Source organism: Notechis scutatus, chromosome 1 (genome assembly GCF_049901735.1).
Source record: "Notechis scutatus isolate UNSWTSFEM ecotype Mainland chromosome 1, rNotScu1.2, whole genome shotgun sequence".
Classification (NCBI taxonomy): Eukaryota; Metazoa; Chordata; class Lepidosauria; order Squamata; family Elapidae; genus Notechis; species Notechis scutatus.
The window spans coordinates 101,135,759-101,160,300 of record NC_142009.1 but is presented as its reverse complement, the minus strand read 5'-3'; the positions used below and the strand labels follow the sequence as shown (position 1 = coordinate 101,160,300).

The 24,542-nt window shown below is 35.0% G+C and overlaps 2 protein-coding genes across 6 annotated transcripts in view; one reads left to right on the top strand and one right to left on the bottom strand.

Annotated features, from left to right (window-relative positions):
* The window catches only part of DCBLD1 (discoidin, CUB and LCCL domain containing 1), a 38,453-nt gene that overhangs the window by 7,778 nt on the left and 6,133 nt on the right, over nt 1–24,542 (top strand). Inside the window, exons 3-13 of one of the 2 annotated variants that reach the window (XM_087972859.1) lie at nt 11,548–11,682; nt 12,869–12,920; nt 14,158–14,227; nt 15,822–15,955; nt 16,911–16,951; nt 17,551–17,766; nt 18,609–18,733; nt 19,746–19,893; nt 19,981–20,097; nt 21,132–21,222; nt 24,148–24,197. In XM_087972859.1, the coding sequence (XP_087828985.1) occupies nt 11,548–11,682; nt 12,869–12,920; nt 14,158–14,227; nt 15,822–15,955; nt 16,911–16,951; nt 17,551–17,766; nt 18,609–18,733; nt 19,746–19,893; nt 19,981–20,097; nt 21,132–21,222; nt 24,148–24,197 (1,179 nt within the window). Of the gene's footprint in view, nt 1–11,547; nt 11,683–12,868; nt 12,921–14,154; nt 14,228–15,821; nt 15,956–16,910; nt 16,952–17,550; nt 17,767–18,608; nt 18,734–19,745; nt 19,894–19,980; nt 20,098–21,131; nt 21,223–24,147; nt 24,198–24,542 lie in introns of both variants that reach the window. The other variant, XM_087972855.1, reaches the window with a different exon arrangement.
* Nucleotides 22,633–24,542, bottom strand: part of GOPC (golgi associated PDZ and coiled-coil motif containing) — a 36,485-nt gene continuing 34,575 nt past the window's right edge. For all 4 annotated transcript variants that reach the window (XR_015750825.1, XR_015750824.1, XM_087972969.1 and 1 more), the window contains one exon: nt 22,633–23,004. Coding sequence is in view for 2 of the 4 variants with exons in the window: in XM_087972969.1 (XP_087829095.1) it covers nt 22,982–23,004 (23 nt within the window). In the remaining 2 variants the exon portion in view is untranslated. The remainder of the gene's footprint in view (nt 23,005–24,542) is intronic.

The window sequence follows — 24,542 nt, the reverse complement described above, 5'->3', positions numbered from 1 at the left end:
AAAACAAACCACTAGTCACTGAGTGGGAGCTGAGACATACAAGGGCACTGTGATAGTCTGGTGGTTAATCAGCTACAGGAATAAGGATTAGCCAAAGATTGGTAAGCAAGGTGAGATGGGAGTTCTCATCACTGCCTAGTGATTCACTTCTTCCTTAAAAAAAAAAACCAACAACAGCCGAAACACACAACTCAATATTCCTTCTGTGTTAGACTTATGGCACCTAAAAGCAATAGCATGTTAGTTGATGCAAGAAATGATGATTAAATTGTTTAGAGAAAAGGGTATGTGTATACGGATACAAAAAATAGTGGCCAGGTCATCACAATGATCCAACTGGCCACCCTAGGCCTAATTCTGTAAAGGAAGTGGAAGGCGGGATTTCTGAATCCAATTAGAGCTGACGCACACCTCATATATACTTGTAGAAATGAGGTAACATCCAATAAGATGGAACTGATGACTTCAGTCTAGACTGAAGTTGTGATGATCAAGGAAAATAGGTAGCAGATCCTTATTCTCATATGACTAACAGTCCTCATTTTATCATGGCTTTTTCCAAGTTGTGTTGTTTTTACATAAACTGCCATGCAGTGATTAGTATAACAGAACAATGCAAGAATGTTCTGTTGCATTCTAATCTGTCAGTTATGAAAACATGTGACTAGTCAGTTCTAAACACACTTCCCAGAGAGCAATTGCCATAGGAAGTAGCTCTTACTTTTAAGTGGAGATGGTCAGATTTGTGTTGTTAAATGTTATAAAGAATAAAAGCTGGGAATGAGACCGCCTTCTGAACTGTAGAGTTGCTTTTATTTTGAATTAGCGCTTGATGGCTAAAGAAAGATTGCGAGAATATCTGATTATAGAGGATTAAATAGGGAAAATGGAGGATTTCCTAATGTATATAATATGGAATATTGATTTTTTTTTTGTAGAAGATTAGAATTTTCAGGTTACATTTATATCATTCCTGCATGACAGAGAAGATGGGGGATACATTTGTCAAGGAGTTCTGTTCAAATGGCTGTTTTTATGCAAAGCCTTGGATTCTGAATGCTGTTCAAATCTAAATAATTGTATATTTTAACACCATTGCTTTTCACCTTATTAAAAGACACATAATTGTTCTGCTGCTATGATAGTAAAAATGTACATTTTTATAAGAAAAATATTTCTCTCTAATAAATATAAAAATCCTGACATTGTTATTGGAATGCTAGGCTTTTTAAATGAGGAGCTTGGAAAATAGACTTATTTAAATACTGTCATGGTCAGTACAAGAAAAGAATTAGGGCAATATTGCAGTGTATAGAAACACTCAAATGAATGAAATATTGCTGAAGTCATCCACCTCCCGAAATGGCAGCCGTGGTGACCCAGGGATGACATTGGGTTCTCTGAACTAGATACAGTAATACTCTTCAGCTTTCCTGGAATTAGACCTGTATTATTCACAACCTTTATAATGAATTATTAAGAATTATTTCTTTACCTTATACAGTGGAACCTCAGGTCACACCGTAATTCGTTCCAGGACTTCGGTCACAAACCGATTTGGTTGCAAACAGAAGCTAGATTGACTGTGCATGCACCTACAATTCTGCACATGCATAGAAGGGGAAATCGCCATGGCAAGGAAAATCGCCGTGGCTGTATTTGATCAGCACCCAAGAATCTGTTCGTGACCAGAAGCAACAATTTCCCCAAATTTTTGGTCGTCACCCAATTTGGTCACAAACAGAAGCATTCATTACCCGAGGTTCCATTGTACTTCTTTTTTTACAGAATTGTGAACAGTATTGATCTAGTGATTCTGAGACTTTTGGTTGACTTCTTTCACTAGTGCAGGCATGTCTATTTTTTTTTTGGTGCAGAATTTCTTTTATAGTATCTGGAATATAGTTCAATATGTTTCCTAGCCTCAGACCAGTCAACCTTAGAATGAATCAGCAGTCTTAATTACTGCACACTTGAGGGCAAGACAGGTCATTGGGAAATATAAGAGATACTAGAAGTATACCTGTGGGAAAATGTCTGGAGGCAAATTTAGTCTGGAAAAAAAAGGAATGGGGAAAGTGTTTATTTCTCTAGTAACTTCAAAACACAAAAATAACAATTTTTTTCCATTCTATTTCTTTTAAGTATGTTAAGTGTTAATTTCCAGATCATGTTGCAAATTTATTTTATTAAACAAATCAATATATGGCTAACCATCTACCATTAAGCCTGGAATTACGATTGTAAGTCATGGCAGATCAGCATGTGAGACCTAATTTTTTTTAAATTTTTACTGGTTTTTGAGACAAACATAGACAAACAAAACATAAAAACATCAAGCCATCTTCCATATATATAGATACAGTGTGTCAGTTGGTTTACAAATTGTTTTGTGCTTCCATTTCGTAGTCTTCAATTACAATTACATTGTATATATTCTCATATTTTCAATCAAATATTAAACACATTAATATCATTGTTAATCGATCATTTGACTATACTTTTATTCATTCATGTTTTACAAAATAATCCATATTTTACTTAATTTGTTTTATGACAGTTCATATTATCATCTCAAATCTATCCCACAATCATTTTGTAGGTATAATAAGAAAAAAATACATCTTTATATATTTATTATTCTCTAAGAATCTACATATTTCATTTCCATGTTTTATTGTCTAACCATTGATAGAATAGATCCCAAATTTTATAAAATTGTTTATCATCTTGTTCTCTGATTTCAAATGTCAATCTACTCATTTCAGCACATTCCAATATTTTCTTAATGATTTCCTCCTGTAATGGTATTTTCTCATTTTTCTAGTTTTTGGCAAATACAATCCTAGCCGCTGTTAATAAATTTACAATCAGGTATTTCAATTCTTTACTATATATTTCTGGTAAAATTCCCAATAAGAATATCTCTTTCAAGTCTATATGCTTTTTTGTCATTTTTTCCAACCATGTATGGATTTCAGTCCAATATTTTTTAGCATCCGCACAAGTCCACCACATATGGTAATATGAGCCAGGTGTCTGATGACATTTCCAACATTTTTCAGATTTGTTCTTGAACATTCTTACTATTATTGTCGGGGGGAAATGCCACCTGTAAAACATCTTATACAAATTTTTTTTATATGCTGTTGACATTGTCATTTTATAATTTTGAGACCACAATTTTTGCCATTTCTCTAGATCAATCCCATATCCAAAATTCTTCCCCCAAGCAATCATTGTTTCTTTAACTTCTTGTTCTTCTAGTTTAATTTCTAATAAATATCCATACAATTTTTTAATCACCTTTTCATCAGTACCTGTCAAAATCTTATCTAAATCAGTCAGTTTATCATAGAAACCTTCTGTTTTAGAATCTTTACCATACCTTGAATGTATTTGCGCATATGAAAACCAATTCATCTTTATACCTTGTTCCTCTAATTTTTGCATAGATTTAAGTTCACCCTTTTCATTCAATATTTCACCATATCTAACTGTTTGTTCCTTTTTATATATTATAGGATAAGAAAATGCTTCAATAGTCGATAGCCAGACTGGAATTTTCAAATAACATTGTCTTTTAGTCTTCTCCCAGTTTAACCACAGAGACTCCCATATATAATGTCTTCTAAAATACTCCTGTGTTTTAGTTCCTTTATACCACAGAAAAGCATGCCACCCCAACAACAGACCATGGCCTTCTAATGTCAACAATCTAGTATTTCTTAATGTTATCCATTCCTTAACCCACATCAAATTTGTAGCTTGGTAATACAACTCCCAATTAGGCAAACCAAATCCTCTTCTTATTCTGGCATCTTGCAAAAGTTTTAACTTTATTCTCGCTTTCTTACCTTGCCATATATATTTCAACACAATTTTATTTAAATCTTCAAAATAATCTTTTCCAAGCCTAATTGGAATTGTTTGGAACAAATATAAAATTCTGGGTAGTATATTCATCTTGATTGTTGATATTCTCCCTATTAATGACAGTTATAAATTTTCCCATTTCACCAAATCTAGCGCTATCTGCTGCTTAAGTTTAATATAGTTATTCTCTTTTAGTGTACTACATCTTGCTGTCAAATGTATCCCCAAGTACTTGATCTTATTTGTGACCTGGATTTTCAATAGATCCGCCGGTTCCTTTTGTCTTGATAGCATATTCTTTGTCAAGATCTTTGTCTTATCTTTATTTATTTTCAAACCAGCCACCTTTCCATATACCTCTATCCTTTCTATCAATTTTGATGCTGTTTCTAGTGGGTCTTCTAAAATGAAAACCAGATCATCTGCGAATGCTTGCAACTTAAATTCTTCTTTTTTAATTTTCATCCCTTTTATATCCTTTTCTTCTCTAATATTTCTGTTTAGCACTTCCAAGGTTAACACAAACAACAGAGGTGATAGTGGGCACCCTTGTCTTGTTCCTTTTCTTATATCAATAGAGTCTGTCACTTCTCCCTCTATCATTACCTTTGCCGTTTGATTATGATATATAGCTTCTATTGCTTGAATATATTTTTTTTAACCAAAGCCCATCTGTTCCAGCTGTAGTAACATGAATCGCCAATTCACATGATCAAATGCCTTCTGTGCATCTAGAAATATCAAAGCCATTTGTTTTTCAGGGTGTGCCTCGTGTATTCCAAAGTGTCCAAGATTCCTCTCATATTGTCTTTAATTTGTCTCTTTGGTCAGGATGGATAAAATTGTTTAAGTATTTTTTTAAGTCTTTCTGCCAATATTGAAGCAAAAATTTTATAATCTGCGTTTAGTAAGGAAATAGGTCTATAGGTCTTGATTTGTAATGGATCGGCCTCCTCTTTTGGGACGAGTGTAATATAAGCTTCTGACCATGATTTGGGTCTCTTCTTCTTTAACATAACTTCATTCATAACTTCTAGCAATGGAAGGTTCAATGATTCTTGTAGTGTTTTATAAAATTCTGCCGGAAGTCCATCTGGGCCTGGTGCCTTTCCATTGTTTTGCTTCTTAAGTGCTTCAGTTAACTCCATCATCATTATATTGCTTTCTAACATTGTTTCAATGTCTTTAGGTATCTGGGGTAGATTAGCATTCTGTAAGTACTGTTTAACTCTTTCCTCATCAATATTCTCTTGTGTGTATAGTTTCCCATAATAGTCTCGTATGATTTCCTTCTTCTCTTTACTACCATAGCAAACTTGGCCTTGGTCATCTATTAATTGCAATATTTTCCTTGATTCTTTCTCCTTTCTCAATTTATATGCTAACCATCTACCTGGTTTATTTGCATCTTCAAAGTAGTTCTGTTTCGCACCTCTGATTTTCTGTGCTAGTTCTTTTTTTTTCTATTAGTCCCATTTTATGTTTAATTATATCCATTTTTAACTTAATGTCCTTTTTCTGTGGCATTTTCTGTTGCTCTTTTTCAAGTCCTTTATACTCATCCTATGCTGCCTTAGAGGCTAGTCTTTTCATGGTATTTCTTTTCCTTGTATAGTCTATTATCAAGCCTCTGGCATATGCCTTCATTGTATCCCATACGTTCTGCATTGATGTATCTTCTTTTTTGTTTTCTCTAAAGAAGAAAGCCAGTTCTTTCTCCATTCACTGTGTGAAGTCTTTTCCTTTAATATAGTATTATTTAATGTCCATCTAGATCTTCTTCTTTGTCCTTTCCATTTAATTGTCATTGGATTGTGATCTGCCCAAGTACTTGTTTCAATATTTATTTCTTGAATATTAGCTAACAATTCTGTTGACATCCATATCATATCTATTCTGGAGCATGATAAATGTCTATTTGAGTAGAAGGTGTATTGTTTAGTCTTAGCATTTCTTTCTCTCCATTTATCTTTTAAATTTATTTCATCTATCATTTTAAAAAAAGATTTAGGGAGAGTCTTTCTGTTTTGCTTTGTTGTTTTCTGTGCTGTGTAGTCCAGTTTATTATCTACAATTCCATTAAAATCTCCCGTCATAACTATATTAGCATAGTCCAATTCAATTATTTTCATATGTAATTTTTTATAAAATTCTTCTTGATTGTCATTCGGGGCATAGATTGCAATCAGGAGTGTTTTCATATTATTGTCCATTATTTCCACCATTAGTATTCTTCCATCGTCATCGGTGTAGATCAATTTAGCTGGGATAATATCTTTAAAACCACTCCTCTTTTCTTGCATTGTGTCAAAGAAGTAAATATTTTCCCTAATTTTGGCTGTATCAGCAATTGTTCATGTTGCTTTTTGATATGTACTTCTTGTAAGCAGATTATATCAAATTTTAATTTCTCTAATTTTCCTTCTTTTGACAGCTGAGTTAAGTCCATTTATGTTAATTGTAATCAGGTTTTTCTCTTCCATGGTTATATTTTGTAGTTAGGTTTAGCAGCTCTCGTAGATCTTGGTTCACGTTGTTCTTTGACTTCCACCTTTCCGCCTACTGCACCTTCTTCTTTTTCAGTCGCCATTTGGCAGTCCTTTTGGAATTCAATTAGTGACATTTCTTTTTCTGCCTCCTCCTCTTTCCCTCCAAAATATTCTGTGTAAAATAATTCAGCTTTCTCAATTGAGTCAATTCTATGTCTCTGTTCTTACCATGTGAACATTAAACCTTCTGGAATCAGCCATCTATAATTCACCTCTTTTTAAAGTAGAATTTTGGTCAGAAATTGATATTCTCTTCTCATCTCTCTCATTCTTCTGGGTACTTGTTTCAGGACCACAATCTCCTTGTCTGTATATTTCAATGTTTTCTCTCTTGCCACTTGCAATATTTGCATTTTAATAGCTTTCTTTGTAAATCTGATGTGAACTTCTCTTGGTAAGCTATTTCTCATTGCATATCTTGTGAAGACTCGATAAACCTCATCTATTCCGTCCATCATCTTCTCTTTAGTTATTTCCAAAGCTTCAGCCAAAATTTCTATCATTGTGTCAGCTAGGTTTTGTCCCTTTTCTTCCTCTATGTTTTGGAATCTGAGGTAAAATTCTGATCTGTCCATCTCCCATCTCAACATCCCACTTTTATCTTGTTCAACCACAGTTAATCTGCTTTCAATATCTCCAATCTTCTTATCTCTTTGTTTATCTTCTTCAATTTTTTGGAATCTCTCATCATACTTCATCATCATTTGTTGAATGTTCTCCACCTTTTCATCAGTTTTTCCTGTTCTTTGTTCATTGTTTCTCTGTTCTCTTTTCAATATTCTCTGTTCTTATTTGAATATTTTGAATTCCTAGCATAATCATCTGCAGGGTCACTTTTTCCTGTTCTTTTTCTTGCTGTAACATCGTCTGTATTGAGCATTGTCCTCCAGAAGAAGCAGAAATTGAGGAACCAGGGGCTGTTAGTTTCCTACTCATTTCGGACAATTCAAAATCTTCAGGTTCTTCTAGACCTTAATCCACTTGTGAAATAACCAATTGTAATTCCAAGTAAAAATAGTGGGGGGGGGAAAGAAACCAAACAACAACAACAATAATAATAATAATAATAATAATAATAATAATAATAATAATAATAATAATAATAATAATAATAATAATAATAATTCAGTTTCTTGTATACCTTAATCCAATCGATTGGTTAGATAGCAGTAAAAACTCAAAAATGGAAGAAAAGACCATAAACACACACAAAAAAGAAAAAATTGTTAAATCCTGAAAAAGGCAGAAATGTAAAAAATAAAAAACTAAAGAAGAGAAAAGAAAAGTTCTTCAGGTTCTTCAACACCTTAATCCAATTAAAAAGTCTCAGGTATAAAAGGATGCATAAGAAAAAAAAGAAAGCCACAAAAATAAAAATAAAACCAATATGGAAGGTAAATAGAAAAAAAAGATACAAGGGAGGGAGAGAGAAAAAAGAAAAGAGACTACTCCCTTAAAAAGAAAAAAAAGGAAGGAAATCATTAATACTAAAGCTTTTCCTTTAAAATAAAATGCAAATGTAAAAATTGGACTTCAAAAACAAAAAGAAAGACAAAAACAAGTTCCAAAAGGCCAAAAATCCAAATAGCTATTACAAAAAGTAAGCTAGTAAGGAGGGGGTTTGTTAAAGTAAGAAATAGCCCAGATTAAAAAAAAGAAAAAGAGCACACTGCACCTTGTTTGGTTGTCCAAGGCTTTTGTTAAAATTTATAACTCTCTTCTCCAGAGTCTTATCATCTTTTTTTTCTGTAAACTTCAACACCAGACTGCAGCTATTGATAGAAACCCAGAAGAGCACCTGCAATAATGCTCCCATGCTCTTCCCTCTATCTTATCAAACAGGCAATGTCCTTGAAAAGAAGTCTCAGTTCTTTCTCAGCTTTGTCTAGTCAAGAAAAAAAAGAGATAGAATATTTCCAAGCCTCTAGTTGGCAGTGTTACAAAGTTTCTTCTGCTTTCACTTTCCCCCTCCTTTTCCAAACAAGATATAATAAAAATGAATTAAAAAGGGAAAAAGATATTTTAAAAGATGTTTAAAAGGGATTCTCTAGCCTAGAATATTACAAAGTCAAAAAAGAGAGAAAGAATAGGTGGAAGAAGAAGAAAAACCAGTCCAGTTTCAAAATATAAAATCATGTAGAAAATCCAGCAATGAGAAAAAAATAAAAATATTACTTTGACTTCCTGTTTAAAATCGCCACTTAATCACTTCTGTCAAAACTTTTACAGATTATTTCTTTTCCTTAGTGTGTCCTTTCAAATCTTAAAGTAAAGAAAAAGTTCTCACCAAACCGGCACACTTTCTCTTTCCGTTCTCTTTCATTTCGGAGCTGTCCCAACTTCAGCAGCTTTAATGGCTGCCTCTTTGCCGCTGGCAAAAAGAGCTTCTCCTGGATCTACCAGGGACTTTGCGGTGTCCCTGGGATCGACAGGATGCGCTCTTTGCATTCACCGTCTCTGCGGGACGGTTTAGATCCGTTTGGACCGTCCAGGAGCAAAGATATCGGCAGCGATCTCAGACCTCCAAGATCGCATGCCGTATCGTTGCGACGCCAGCTCCGCCCTCCATGTGAGACCTAATTTTGTAACCTTTTTTGCAACAATTGTTAAGTAAATGTCCAGTTATTAAGCGAATGCCATAGTCATTAAATGAACCTGCTTTCTCAAATTGGCTTTTTTTTTTTTTTTTGCTGGAAACTAGCAAAAAATGACAAAACTCATGATCACATGACTATGGGATGCCGTAAATCTCTGCTGGTTGACAAGCATTCCATATGCAATCATGTGACCTTGGGGGAGTACAGCCATCATAACTTTGGGAATGGGTCCTAAGGAATTCTGGAGTGGCCTGTCCTAACTTTGAATGGCTGCTAAGTGAAGACTAGCTGTCAAATAGACTGGTTAAGATCTGATAAATCAAACCCTGGATGATTATGAAGGACAGTCAAGCTGGGGTATTTCACTGTCTCCAATGTAATATTATCATTTTCATGAAGAATCTAGGCTTCATCTGGAAGCTTCCTTGATTTTACTGTTTAACGCTCCAGAGACTTTTATGACCAGTATTACTTTGTTTAGTTTCTCTTGATGAGTCAATTGCAGGCCTTTCTGCCTTCGGTTGTCATATTTTTAAACCATAACATTATTTTTGTTGTGGTAATATACCTAGAAGTATTAAAAGCAAAAGGCTGGTAGAAATGGTTTCTAATGATATAAAACACTTTGGAGTATAGCTAAACCTGCTATGATTATGCTTCACCACATATCTTAACTCTCAAAGCAAGTAAGAACAATTTCTGATAGGCTGTGTAATTCAGGCCTTCTATCAACATAATTCAGACTTCCTCCAATCTGTCTTTTATTAAAATAAAAACTCTTAAGCATAATTACATCCTGCAATGGCTCTTTTAGCCTTAAGGAATGTTTAAGATCTTAGTAATTTAACAGGAGACAGGAGACAATAATTCCTAGGTGTATGCAAAATGCTTTGAATTCAAACTGTTTTGAATTTGAAACATCCTATTATGAGTTTGAAGCCCTCTGTTTTGGATGTGAACTTGATTGTTGTGATCATTTTTAAGGATTTTACATTCAGAGTAAAAAGATTAATCTTCGAACACTTTCTTCGACCTCAAGGACATCAAATCTTACAGTAAAAATACAGAATTCTCAATAAGTGAAACTTACAAAAACCTGAATTACCTGAACCTGAATTTGAGTACATTGTAATCCTCTTTAAAGTTTATACATTATAGAATAACATGACATAAGAGATTTTGAATCTAGAATAATACTGTTCTATGTCCCCCCACATAATGTTAATTATCTTTTACAATACTATGGATTGCTATTCGCTGTCTTTCTTTACTTTCTGCTATCAGTAGATTTTCCTTAATTTTTTCATTTAATTTTTACAATTACAATTACCTCCAAATTGCCCACTTCTTTCAGTTGAGCATTTCCTGTTGTTTTCATGTTGCTTTCTAACAATTTTTTATAATGCTTTGAGGAAAGTAATGCTGCATTAATTATTAAAAATTATAGTTAGATAAAATGGTGAACTAAGCCAGCAAAAAGCATTTCTAAATTTTCTAAAGAATTCAAATATAAAAAGTAACAGCTTAAAATGTTTTAATTAATGAAATTGGTTCCATTATAATGCTCTGTTGTTTGGATCTAAAAATGTTTAGTGTATTTAATTTCCAATAAAAAAACAAAATTGTTACTGAACTTTTAATAAACTATTTCTCAAAACAGGGGAAGAAAATTAGGAAAAGGCTTACTGTTTTTGTTTTTAATAGAAATAACTAAATGTGAATATAGTTTGCAAATACCTTAATAGTTCTTTATATATTAATGTATTTAGAAGATTTATATGGCTCTTAAAATATGCGGTTTACATATATATATATATATATATATATATATATATATATATATATATATATATATATATATATATATATATATATATATAATGTTTTCTTAAGTTTTCGCTGGTACTTACATGTATGGGTGTTGGTTAGAATGATTTTCCACGTCATTGTAGTTCTTTTAAAGTTGTACGTTTCAGCAGAATCTCATCTGCCCATCATCAGGCTTCTGATACAATACAATACAATACAATACAGAAGCCTGATGATGGCAGATGAGATTCTGCTGAAACGCTGCACAACTTTAAAAGAACTACAATGACGTGGAAAATACCCGAACCTAAGCCAACACCATATATATATATATATATATATATATATATATATATATATATATATATATATATATATATATATATATATTACATATGTATTTATCACATACACTTATAAACTAGCTCTAATTGTCAGGTTTTGTTATTTACTGCTCTTTTAAGAAAGCTATATTTTGAAAACCACTGAATTCTAGTTTTGTACAGTACTTGAAACTAAAATAATCTAAAATGTTAATATTAGTGTTTCTTTTTTATTGAATGCAAGGTGGCAAGAATTTAGTTATTAGCTTCAAAGATGACAAGTCAAATATGCACAAAATTGCACATAGTAAACTCAGTTCTATGGATTTTGTGTGCGTGTGTGTCTCTCTGTTTTATGGAACAAGTCTCCAATTTTACTTGTTCTATTTTTAGGACCTTATTGTGGCAACGTACCCATCCCCAAAGAAATCACCTTGGATTTTCATGAAGTAACCATTCGCTTTGAGAGCAGGTCCCATGTATCTGGCAGGGGCTTTCTCCTGTCCTTCACCAGCAGTGATCATCCAGGTAAAGTGGAAAACCTCAAATGAGATGAGCTGTCTAGGGAACAATGACTATAAAACCAGCTGGTCACTGTTCTCATTCCTTAGTTTTGGGAAGCAAGGATAACCTAAATGCTAGTAATCTCTAATCATGATGCCTTGTTTGGCTGCCTGCTCATCTTATGCTCCTTATGTCAGGGTTCCAAATAATAGACCCATAGCAAGTAAAACTCTGAGGCAGATGAATCCCTCAAAGAATAGCTTTATTGGATATATCATAGTGGCACAGATCTGGTGAAAACCGACTCTGAAGGTTCTTACGGTTTTCACCTAATTAAAAATAAAAGTTTTTCCTCAACACCAAACAATCAGTCATATGGTCCAATCAAGACACTGACTGGTTGCCTGGTGACCTTACTCCTCCTTCCTCGGGCCAGATGTGAGAATGTCCTTGTTTCCCAAAAGAAAGTATTTTATTTTGGCTACAAAACCCTAGCTATCTCTAATCCCCCCCCCATCCCTCAGCTCCAGTGTGGCAACATTGAAGTTCCAACATGGCTTCAGTCAGGTCAGCTTCAGGGTTAACACCATATGGAAAGGGGAAGGTGGCCAGGTTGCAGTGAGAGTGCCTTCTGGTTAGCATGCCAAGCATTCTGAACAGAAAGGAGAAGCAAACAGAGAGAAATTACCTTTATCTTGCTATTTCAGTAGTAATGGTTGCAGTTAGAAATTGTTATTGAAAAAAATATGTGTATTGGCATGAAAGAATGTGAACCTCTACTCTGTTGCCAAGTTGTACACAAAAATCTACCTTTTCTTGTACTTGATTTATAAATAGAGCATATAAGTCTTACTGGTTTATCATACCACGGATAAGACAGTTCTTGCTAAACTAGAATTTCACACAAGTAAATTATATAAATTCTGATATTAGGGTTTAAACAATGATGCTTCCCTCAAAACATTTGTTAAATTGAAGTTTTGCCATAAGTATTTTTTGGGGGAAACGTAGATCCAATTCAAGAGATCTAGGAGAAGGATGTGGAAGGTAAAACAAAGATTATGAAGAGAGAAACAAGCTTCTGTGGACATTAATTCTTCTTAAATGACACTTTAGCTTTAATTGATTAAGTCTTTATGTATGGAGTTATCAATGTAACTCCACAAGTACCCTATCTTCCAGATTGAGAAATAATTTTTATTTTGAACAGATCTAATCACATGTCTGGAGAGAGGCAGTTACTATACAGAGCTGGAGTATAGGTAAGTATAGGCTTAAGAGCTAGACTCTCTGGCTGTCAAGTTGCATCTTGCTTGTAACATATTTATTGCTGCAACCAGATAATAGATATGACGATAAGCCAGGAAGCCTATTGCCAACCACAGGAATGTGTTTTTCAGGAGATACTTGGAGGCATCTGCCTATGTAATTATCTACTTGATGCTTATCTGAGTGAGGCAGTAAAGACTTCTTTGGGAAGATTTTACATTCCAATGCTGCACTGTACTAATATATAGTATGGTGACTTGTGATGCCAAAATAAGTCGGGACTGTGCTTTTGATATTGGGGATGTCTGGCTTCTAACCACAGAAAGAAGTATCTCATGTAGTAGCTTTAAAAATAAAGGCATCCAAGTAAGAAAGAGTTTCCGAAAGAGTGAGGATGGGTATCTTTTTTAGCTGGACTTGGAGTCAAGGGATATGCATATGACCACGCTGTTATTCAGAGCATGCATGCTTTGTCCATACCCAGCAAAATCTTAGAAAGGATGAAAGAAAATTGTAGACCACGAAACAGACTCTCAGGAGTCATCTCCTCTTTTTTTTGCTTGTTTTCTCCAAATTCATTGTTGTAACCTCCAGAAATAGCTGTGTCTCTGATAGCTGCTGTTAGTGATGAAACAACAGCATCTTATGCACACCTGTAAAAGCTGCAGAAACACTAACATACTGTATGTAAGACAGAGCATTTGTTTGTTGAGATTTGAAGTTGCCATTTGTTTGACCATTCTGATACATAGTCAAGGTCTTTTTGAAGGGTAGCAGTATTGTCTGTGGATATGTATGTATCCACATATATATATACATATACATGTACATATACATCATACATACATACGTATATACATATACATATACATATACATATACATATACATATACATATACATATACATATACATATACATATACATATACATATATATATATATATATATATATATATATAATATGTAGTGGATTATAAAACAAATCTATGTACATAACATCCAGCTCAAATATGGCAACAAGAAACAAAGAACATGTATTCCAGTTGCCGCTATTGTGGGTGTTTATGCTATTCCATAGAGTGTGTGAATCAACTGGAATTTTTGAGGGGGAAGGCCTTGATCTTAGCATCATTTGTGTTTATGCCTGTATTAATGAGTGTATGTGCATACTGTGCACATTATTAATCTCTACTTCAAATAATGAGTCCTCTTTTTTCCCTGGTAGCAGGTACTGTCCTCCTGGTTGCAGAGATATAATAGGAGATATTTCTGGTAATATCATAGAAGGCTACAGAGATGTAAGTACCTCAATGTAAGAGCAGATTTAGAAGAAAAAAGTGGCAGTGCTGTTTTCTAGATGTTTTCAACCAGCTAATAAACCATTTAACTTAAGTCAAAGTCAGTACAATAAATTATTATGCAACATGGAGCATATTAAGATCTGAAAATAGTGATATGAACAGGTGCAGATAGTCTTGAAAAGTCAGGCTTAACCATGAGAAGCACATAAAGTATGCTTTTTCGTTTCATTAATATAGTTCAGGCCAAATGGTTGTTAGAACTGTTTTTCTATTTAAACTAAAAAAAATCCATCTGTTATGATCTGAAAACTGTTTTGAAAGTTAGGTACAGTAATATATTTTGCAGGAATTTATTGTGAATGAAGATCAGGAAAACCACTACATTAGGCTGCATGAATCATAAAACAGTTTATGGTCAGTGTAGGAATCCACTAAGTTTCTCCAGCAGGTGGCCATCCAGCCTAAATAGCTCTGCTTGCGGCTGCTTCTCCATGTTCTGCTGGTGGTCTAGTAAGAACTCTAGATCCTCCTAGGATCCTTATTGCCCAGCTGGTGTCTCAAATCCTGTATCAGAGGATCAGCTACAGAAGGCACCATGGGCACATTTAAACATCACTCTATTGGATTTAGATGAAGGCTTAGGTCAAGGTTATTTTGAATTTTGATTTTGCCGTCATCTACAAATCTGATAAGCCGCCTTTCCGTGATATCCTCCAGATCATTTTGCCGAGGTATCTCAGGGTTGCTCAGTGGAGCAAAGTAGCACTGCAAATCTAAGACCGGGTTCTGTCCCATTGCCTCTAGTTGATGCTTTGAGACAGATCACTTTGTGTGTTGTTTTGTTTGAATGAAAATGTCGTCTTCCACATACGAACAGAACAGCCAGTTATGATGCTACAATGCAGCTTCGCTGTAGGGCATAGCAAGAGGTATTGCTTCACCTGAAGACCTGGACTGATGGGGCAGGTCATGGAAAGATCAGTTGAAACCAAATATATATTTAGGCTTTGCACACAGTTTGGAGGTACAGAGATAATTATGTGTTTTGATCTGGTCACTTGTTCTTTTATTATCGTACTCTTCATGGTGTTCGCTTGTATGTGTATTTATGTGGGTGTGTAGTTTCTTTTAGATCAATGCCAATAGATGTAATCTTCACATATCATTTCTTTTAATCCAGTTTACAGATGAGGCTTAACAGGCTTTTTAGGCAATAATTCAAAGTCCTCCTCTTCATTACAGAGTAACTTCAACTAAATGACCAGAGCCTGTGGTATTATTCTTTGCCACCTGTACTATGAGGAAATGGCACTTTCTGATTTCTGAGCAAGGAAAGATTGATGCATTGTAAAATATTAACCTTAGAGCATATTTACCTAACAGGCCAAGTTGTTGCAATCTTTCCAGAAGTAACGCTGCCTTGTCTCCAGTTAAATAGATAATTTACAGAAAAATGTTACTTTCCTTTTCTATTATTCGACTTGATTTTTTGAAAGAGTGGTCTCTTATTGGCTAGATGGGTATGAGTTATTTAAGTATTGAAACATAATCTTTGGTTTGTTTGTTTGTTAATTGGATTTTATTACATCAGACATCCTTTTTGTGCAAATCTGCCATACACGCTGGAATCATTGCAGATGAAGTGGGTGGCCAGATCAATGTAGTTCAGTTGAAAGGAAAAAATCGGTATCAGGGTATCTTGGCCAATGGCATCCTTTCCCAAGAGTAAGTATTGTTTTGGTGCTTGACTTATGATATGCTTACTTAAAGCCAGGATATAGTAGTGTACAACACCTTTCCTTCTCTTTCAAAATAAGTCATAAATAAACTAGGAAGTCTAAATAACCATAATTTGATCTAAACCAAAATCATGTTTGTGTATGCTATCCTTAACATAATAACAAGATGTATAACTGCGTATTCCCATACAAAGCTGCTTCCTTCTTTTTTTTATGCAATAGATCTGCACCTCCCATAGCATGAGCAACTGTACCGTATTGTCTAAAGTTAAATATTGTTCTGTTGTAATTAATGCAGATTTCCCAGTTTGCTTGTTAAATCGTTCAAAGAGAAAAGCCGATTGAGGGCATTAGCGTTGTTCAGTTTTCAGCCTATTAAATGAAGATATATGTGTCAAAATTCAGTCATTGATTGCCGAAGTGTGATATTAAATTTGCTCCTGAACTAAAAAGCAACTAAACTGCATTTATTACTCAGGGTCATTTGCGTAATCTCAGTACTACAGTTAAATAATAATAGGCATCAGATCTGTCACCATTACTCTAAATCAGAGGTGTCAAACTCAAGGCCCATGGGGCTGGCCTGCGGTGCATCTGATAGTGAAAACAGGCCACAGGAGAACCACATGTAGTCCCCCGGTGCCTTGTTTTGTCTGGTGGAGTGCTGCAGGAGGCATTTGTCCTAGCTCCCCACCCCCAGCCAGCCTGTGGAGGAGAATTACAATGCTGATCCAGCCCTCAAAGAAATCCAGTTTGACACCCCTGCTCTAAGTCATGGAAGGAGTTCATTCTTTGAAATAGAAATGCTAACAATATCATTCCTGAGTAAATAGCTTTGAATGGTTGGCTGGTTGATTGGTAAAGATAGACAGATAATACCAGTACACACAAACGCATATGTATGACAATAGTTAACATTATGGTATCTTTTTTCTTGACAGTGGATCTCTATCAAACAAGCGATTTATTTTTAACTCAAATGGTAAGGAGTAGTATTATTTTGCTTTTTTTCTTAATAAAGCATAACTATTTTAATTAGTACTTCAAAGCTGTTATCATAAATATTATTCAGATATTACTCAAAACTAAATCCATTTACTTTGCTATTGAGTAGGTGTTTATACAAGTAATCCTTAATTTACAACCATTCAATGACTGTTCAAAATTATGATGGTGCTTGTTATTATCCTTGTCTGAAGTTATAGCTGTTTGCAACACTCTCACATAATCAAGATTCAGGCACTTGGCAATCTATCCATCCTTGTGATTGGTTGGAGGGGCACTGCAATTGCTCCTACCTATCTATTCCTCCACCCCCATTTCACTAGCTCACTAGCATGCAATTCATTTAGTGTCAGAATAACATCATCTTTGGAAATCAAAATAATAATTTCTGATAAATAAATAATAAATAATATATAAGTGCTTCTTATCAACAGTTAAATTCAGATGTTGGGTTCTACATTTGAATATAACATTAAAAATATCCAGGATAGATATCCTGTTGAGCAAGGCAAGTATTTTTCTGATTATAGTGTGTACAGTGAAAACAAAAATGCACATTCTTTTTATAATTTAAAGGTTGTGACACAGCACTGAATTTAGGAGGTGGAGATGCTTTGAATATTCAGATGACCGCATCATCATCCTGGAATGAAATCAATGAAGTTGGGGACTTAGTTGAGTGGTCTCCTCAGAAAGCTTGCCTTAAAGTTCCTGGGCCATCTTGGGCAGCAAACCAGAGTAACCATCAGCAGTGGCTGGAAATTGACTTGGGAGAGAAAATTAGAATTACAGGTAAGTTCGGAGACTTCCTGCTCAGTACATATGCCTTTAATACGTGCGCCATGATGATGTTGTGTACAGTTATAAAAGTGTGGTCTTTGCATCATGAGGGCACAACCACTGCTTTTTCATGTTGAGTGTTGGATCCTGCAGATTCTTTTGGGTCAATTATTCATGGAATAAAATTACTTGCTTTCTGTAATTCAATGGTATGTTCAGACAGCATGGTAAGCTAGAACCATGCTTTCTGTGAAATAAACTACATGTTGCTGCTTTGGGCTCAAACTTTCTCTTGGCTCTAATGCAAAACAAAGTGGCTAAATAAACCTAAATGGCTATGTCTCACAAGAAGAGCCCATGTTTATGTATGTTCATATTGTTTTGGTTGTATTTATTGCTGCATGTGCATTGAGTTTAGAAATTTCTCACCATAATATTTTGCATCCTGAAGCTCTGTTTTTTAAAGAACTATATAAACAAATCTGGTACAGATAATAAAATACAAAGGTTCTTGCCTTGTGACAATTTCCCCTAGTTTCTAGCTAGTGAAATATTTTATGCCTTATTAGTGGGGGTTGAACTATACTCATATGTAAAATCACAATCCAGAATTTACATTTTTTTTCTTACTTTAATTTGTGGAAAATTGGGCTGCTTCAATGGACACATGTTTGTATCTATTGATAGAAGGTATGCATGTAAACAAATGTTTTTAACATGAACAGTAGTGGAAATGGTGATAAAATATAAAGCTAACATATTGCCTTTTTAAACTTTGGTCTCAGTATATTGATATTATTTGAAGAAAAGTTTAGTTTCATATTTATTTGTATTCTATTTTCTTACATTACAAGGAATTAGAACTGCGGGGTCTACTGTGCTTCATTTTAATTATTACGTGAAGACATTTGTTGTGAACTATAAAAATAATAACACAAAATGGAGAACCTACAAAAGAATCTTAAGCAATGAAGAAAAGGTAATGCTGATTAGGGGATGGAGAATGGAGTGGGAACGGTGTTATTGAAGTTTTTTTTTTTACTCCAGTGCTTTTTTATGATTGAAGCAGCAGTGTTAGATTCATCAAAATCTTAAGTGCCCTAACAGGAGTGAAATAAAGTTTTTTTTAACAAATTGACAAAATTTTAAACTACACACACACATCCCAGAAAGGTTTGTGCTTATAAACCTATTTTTTCAAGGCAGTGCATGGACAGTGTGTCTGCCATTTTTAATAAAAATGTACAAAAGTTTAATAGTAATTTGTTTATTCAGGTGTTTCTATGCAAATTTAACCCAAAATGAATCTTGGTGGCATTTCTTTACTAAGTTCCAAAGGGGTTGGTTTTCTCCCCAATTTCTTTCAACAGGTGGGAAAAGTCCCACCTAGATATAATGATGCAGCCTTCAGTTTTCCAGATGGCTAGGTTTAGTGGTACATACTGTAGTTATCCTATAGACTTTATTACCATAAGTCATAGCAATAGCCACTAACTTGGATGGCTTTAAAGGGGAACCGGATACATTCGTAGAGGATAGGACTATTGAGGATGAAGTTTTGAGTACCCCAAAGTTGACCACTATGAGAAACAAAATAGCTGAAGAAAATGGGCCTTGGCCCAAAACTGCAGGGCTTTTTGTTGTTGTGCTGACTTATTGTGCTAACTTGGCAGTTTGCAGCATCCAGGTTCAGATTCTTCAATTCTATTAAGTAGGGCTTCTCTATGCCAGACACTGCTCAAATCTGGGCAGTGACATAGAATTTGCTGTTAAGCCAGTCAAAAAACCCCACTCCATTTCTCATATTGTACTCATTGACAAAGCAGATTTGAATTGCTCAGTTTAACCATCCTCTTACCATATTTCCATGAAAGATTAATTTGTGGAACAAGAATGTTATTTGTCTTTTATAAATCCCCATTTGTTCCGAACTTTCTCTTGTATCAATTATCCTGTTTTGTGTGTGTGTTTGTTATTCTTCCGTATTGCAGGTATTCAGAGCCAACTCAAATCATGGAGATGTAGTTCGGAATAATTTTATTCCCCCTATAGTAGCTCGTTTTCTGAGAATTATTCCACAGACCTGGTACAAAAGAATAGCCCTGAAAGTGGAACTTATTGGTTGTCGAGCAGTCCGAAGTAAGCCATCTTTACACAGCTTGTAAAATGTAGAATCTCATTGTCCCACAAATGAGATGTTGACTTTTTTTCCCCGTCTGTTTGTAGGTAACAGCTCTCTTATTCATCCACTCGGGCAAAGACCAAGTCAAAGCACAGGTGTTCCCACTAAAAAAGATGACCGATCAAGCACAGAATATATACCTTTAGTTGAAACCAACTTAGGTATGACAATCAGTGCGATCCTACCGTGTTTCTCATATAATAAGGCCGGGTCTTATTTTTTTGAGCCCCGAAAAATGGCTAGGCCGTCTTTTCGGGTGACTTAATTTCCCCCTTGTATCTTCGGGCAGGTGAGCAGTGACGGCTTGGATGTTGACCTCGGCATTGGTGGGGCACTTTGTATCAGGGTCAACGCAGGCAGCACCATATCCGGTGTGCAACAAAAGTACTTCCTAATGGCAAGCCCCCCACCATTCCCCCATTTCGCATGTTTTAATATAGGCCTTAATTTGGGGGAGGGGCTTAATTTCATTTCATGCCTATAAAACATGCTGGGACTTCCTATTGGGGGAGGCCATATTGTTGGAGAAACAGGGTATGTATGTGAAATGGAGAAGAAAAGTTTTAGCGGTTGGGAACAACTACTCAAAAACGGTCACATCGTCCAGGGTCAAAGGCAGGCAGTTCCCATCCATCTCGTTCTCCCATCCACCCTCAAAGACACACATTTTCTGTATCTATCTGCTTTCCTCATATTTGCCTAGCATTCTGCTTGTGACCTCTGCTTCCTGAGCTGCTATCAATGCAGTTTGACAGGACATAGCAGACTTTCAGTGATATATTTTGCTTTCTTCAAAAATAAAATGGAAGAGGATGCAGACATCAGTCTGTTTCCATTTCCATCCTTAATGCTCCCTCCAAGTGGTCTAAAATCACACCGTTGGAATTCTGCCATGTTGGCCGCATCATTTAATCGTAATAGGCTTGAATAGAAACAATGATTTAATAATGAACTTATTGAATAATGAGCTTACTCCAATGTGATCCAATTATGGAGGACAAAATATTGGGCATATATATATATATATAAAGTTGCAGTAGAATAGCACTCCATTCATTTTGTTTTTGTAATAATACAAGACATGTACTCTATATGATAATAAATGTGATCCTTGGTGTGTAGTGCAGCTCTATAGTCAAGTTTTCTAGCTTTGTTTTCAGCGTATTTTAAATCTTGATATTTTACACTTTTAAAGGACTGAATCTTATGGCTATCATTATTCCAACCCTTGTGGTGCTTTTGCTGCTCCTGTTATTGGGAACCTGGATCTTTACTGCACTACGAAAGTAAGTGCCTTTTTTTTTCCTCATTCAGAATTAGACACATGATCATTGTTATCATTTGAATAGGTGCAGCCCCTTGATTCATTACAATGTTTCAAAAGTAATTGGCAGATAAAATAATTCCAATGGGGAAAATATTGTATAATGATTTTATATATTCTTTAAACTATTGCATGTCTGATATCTCATTTAATTCCCAACAGTTTTAATTAGTTTAGTTTATCAGGCTTCCACACTTCTGATTCTCCAAGAAATGTGTGCTTTCTCTGTCTCCTTCTCCATATATAATGGTGGATAAGCCCATTAACGAATATGCTGAGTCTTGAATTAGTATTCCAAAATACTATGGAAAATGTGTCACGCGTGAATATGATGGTCCCCTCAAGTTTTTGAATGTTTTAATGTTTAGAGTTGGCATATTTATGGATGGTATAATTTTCATAGTATTTTGTTTAAAAATTCCAGGGTTGGCTTATCCATCAGAATATACGGAATACATGGGTTCTTTTTTTTTAAAAAAAAGTACTGCATATGTTGTATATGAAAAGGCCATCGGTAGATAAACCAAGCCCAATTTTGGTGGTGTATTTTGGAATCTACAATTCTTGGTTTATGCGTGAGAATATGTGATAATTATAAATTGCACTTAAGAAGAATGGGGCGAGCTGACTGTACAGCTTGACAAAGTGTGCCTGCTCAGAAAGTTCTTTCCACATTTTGTGGGCAAGCATAGCAGAATTAGCTCAGAATAGGATAGCTGCACTTGGTTTAGCCTTGAAAGAGAGAATCATTTTTTTTAAATGCACTCAAATCATTAAAGGAGAGCTGAGGCAGAGGAAAAACATTACGCTGAGCTTTGCTTTGTAATGAGGTATTGTTGTGATTTCTGAACATAGACAGAAAAAGTAGCTTATGAAAAAATATCCTCAGAGCAAGTATTTTTATTTCTGCCTCTCTCTCTCTTATGGACACACTGCTACATAAGACTATAGTTTGGTGATTGTTGGCCGATCATGGAGTGCAAACATATTTACAGTGAAATCTTGATTTTAAACTATCGCTGTTTAACAAATTTTAGATGCAGCAGATCAAATTTCAGTCTGGATGTCCACTGACATAATGGACAAATATTCTAAATCAGGCCTGTCAAACTGATGGCCTCCGGGCTGGATACATCACACACAGGCTACGCCAACCCTGGCTCCATAAAGGGAAAAAATGTTGCGATACGTCACTATCCCCGCCCATGATGTGATCGAATCTGACACCCATGCCCTAAATCCATAGTCTAGAGAAGAGAGTTATATTAATTTTACCTTAATTTTCAACATCTGCAAAGAGAGGTTCATGACCCAGATTTCCTTATGTTTTTACATTTCAATTTGCGTATTACAAAAACAAAAATCACTGTGATTATGTACTGTACTTTTCATATTTAATAGACATTTGGGAGTATCTAATACCCCCTTCCTGCAAGTGGCCTATTAAAATAAGGTTTCACTGTCCTGTATCTTTTAACCATGCTTTCTTTCTGAATTATATTGTACATTACAATAAGCAAAAAAAAAAAAAAAGAGTTCCACAGAGCTTCATATGGAGATTGCTTTTTGAGTAAGCATATCGGGCTGCTGGTGAACAGGGAGAAATTTGTAGACATGGACACAACCTGATTGACACACTGAGTTGTCACGTCCTGTCAAACCATCTTACATTCCACTTTCCTCCTTGCCAAGCCATCTAGTCTTTGTGAAGAATGAACTTTCTAACTCCTCTTCACCCTGGAACCTAATGAAAGGAATAATGTTACTGATGAGAACCAGCTCCTTATCTTAAGTAATCTTTTCAAATAAAGAATAAGTAGGCGCATTCTGCTGTTTTACCAGCACAAAATGATCCATTGGAATAGAAAGTCATACACATTGTATTATGCCACTGATTGCCTCAGCCATACATAGCCCAAGCTCAGATGCATGAAATGAATTATATTACTTGTAAACTATAGCTTGATCAATGGTACAAATACTGATTTTGGAGGCTACGTATTTTTCAGAGTAGCCTTCGTTTACATAAGACATTAAATAGATTACTAGACTATCTGGCTGATTAACAAACTAAAAATATCTACCTTTTCATGATGTGTGTCAGAGATTGGAGAAGAGAGGCATCATAATGTCAGTTTTATTCTAAAGGTGCTAGACTAGGGCTGAGGAGACCCAGGTACAGACATTACCAACCTACTTATCAACAGATTAAGTTCTAAGAGGCAAGTCCAAACTAGTATTTAAAAAAAAACACGTGGTAGAGTATTTGGGTGGATCTGCAAACAGCATGCCAGAAACTAACCTTTTCCTGCCTTCCAGGACCTTTTAGGATGGGTTTGTAGACAGATTTGCTCATTTCTGCAAAAGTTTGCAACTTGAAAGTTCGTAAGTAGGGCAATATCTATACAAATTTACACTTAGACACGGTAGCTTACTGGGTGTCTTTGAACTAGTTGTTCTCTCTACTCCAACCTACCTGCAGAGTTCATGTGGCAATAAAACAGAGATCTCCATTTTAAGCTACTTTGAACTCATGAAGGAAATGCTATCGATTGAACAAATAAAAGGGGAAATTGATAGCTTCTTGATTTGTTTGTCTAATGATGCTATGAATATAAATAAAAATGATTTCAATCAAACCCCATACTTGGAAGTCTAGTGAAAATGTAGTACGAAAACTATGTATCTTGACTTCTAAGAAAAATAACAAATTTGCCCATGATTTGTAGATTCTTGACAATATCCATAGTATATAATAAACCTGGGAAGACATAGGCCTGAAAATTCAGAATTGCCTGCTGTTTGGAATTTATCAAGTTAATACATTCTGTGAAATCTATTTGAACTGAAGCAGGAAAAGTCTAATTTATCTTGTCCTTCCTTACAGAAAAGGAAAGCAAGCTACTACGTATGGTTCATCTGACACTGGAAAACCAAGTTAGTGGCAATCTTTTGTTTTTGTTATGGGACAAAAACAAGAAGGAATAAAAAATGTTTCCTGCTGATCAGTAATATCTTTTGGATTCAGTAGGAGGAATATCCTTGACTTGCTCCACCTTTCTCTCTCCTGACCCATGCATCATGTTTTATATATAGTGAGTTGGACATTCAGCGAGAGCTGGCACTGATATCTCTGATCTTGCTCATCCTGTTTTTCAACTTCTCTGACTGCTCTGTGGGAATCTGTGGATAGGTTCTTACATTTGTTCCCCTGCCATTTATGGTTGCATGAATGATTTATGATGCTATACAACCACCAAGGTTTTTATAGAGCATTTTTTA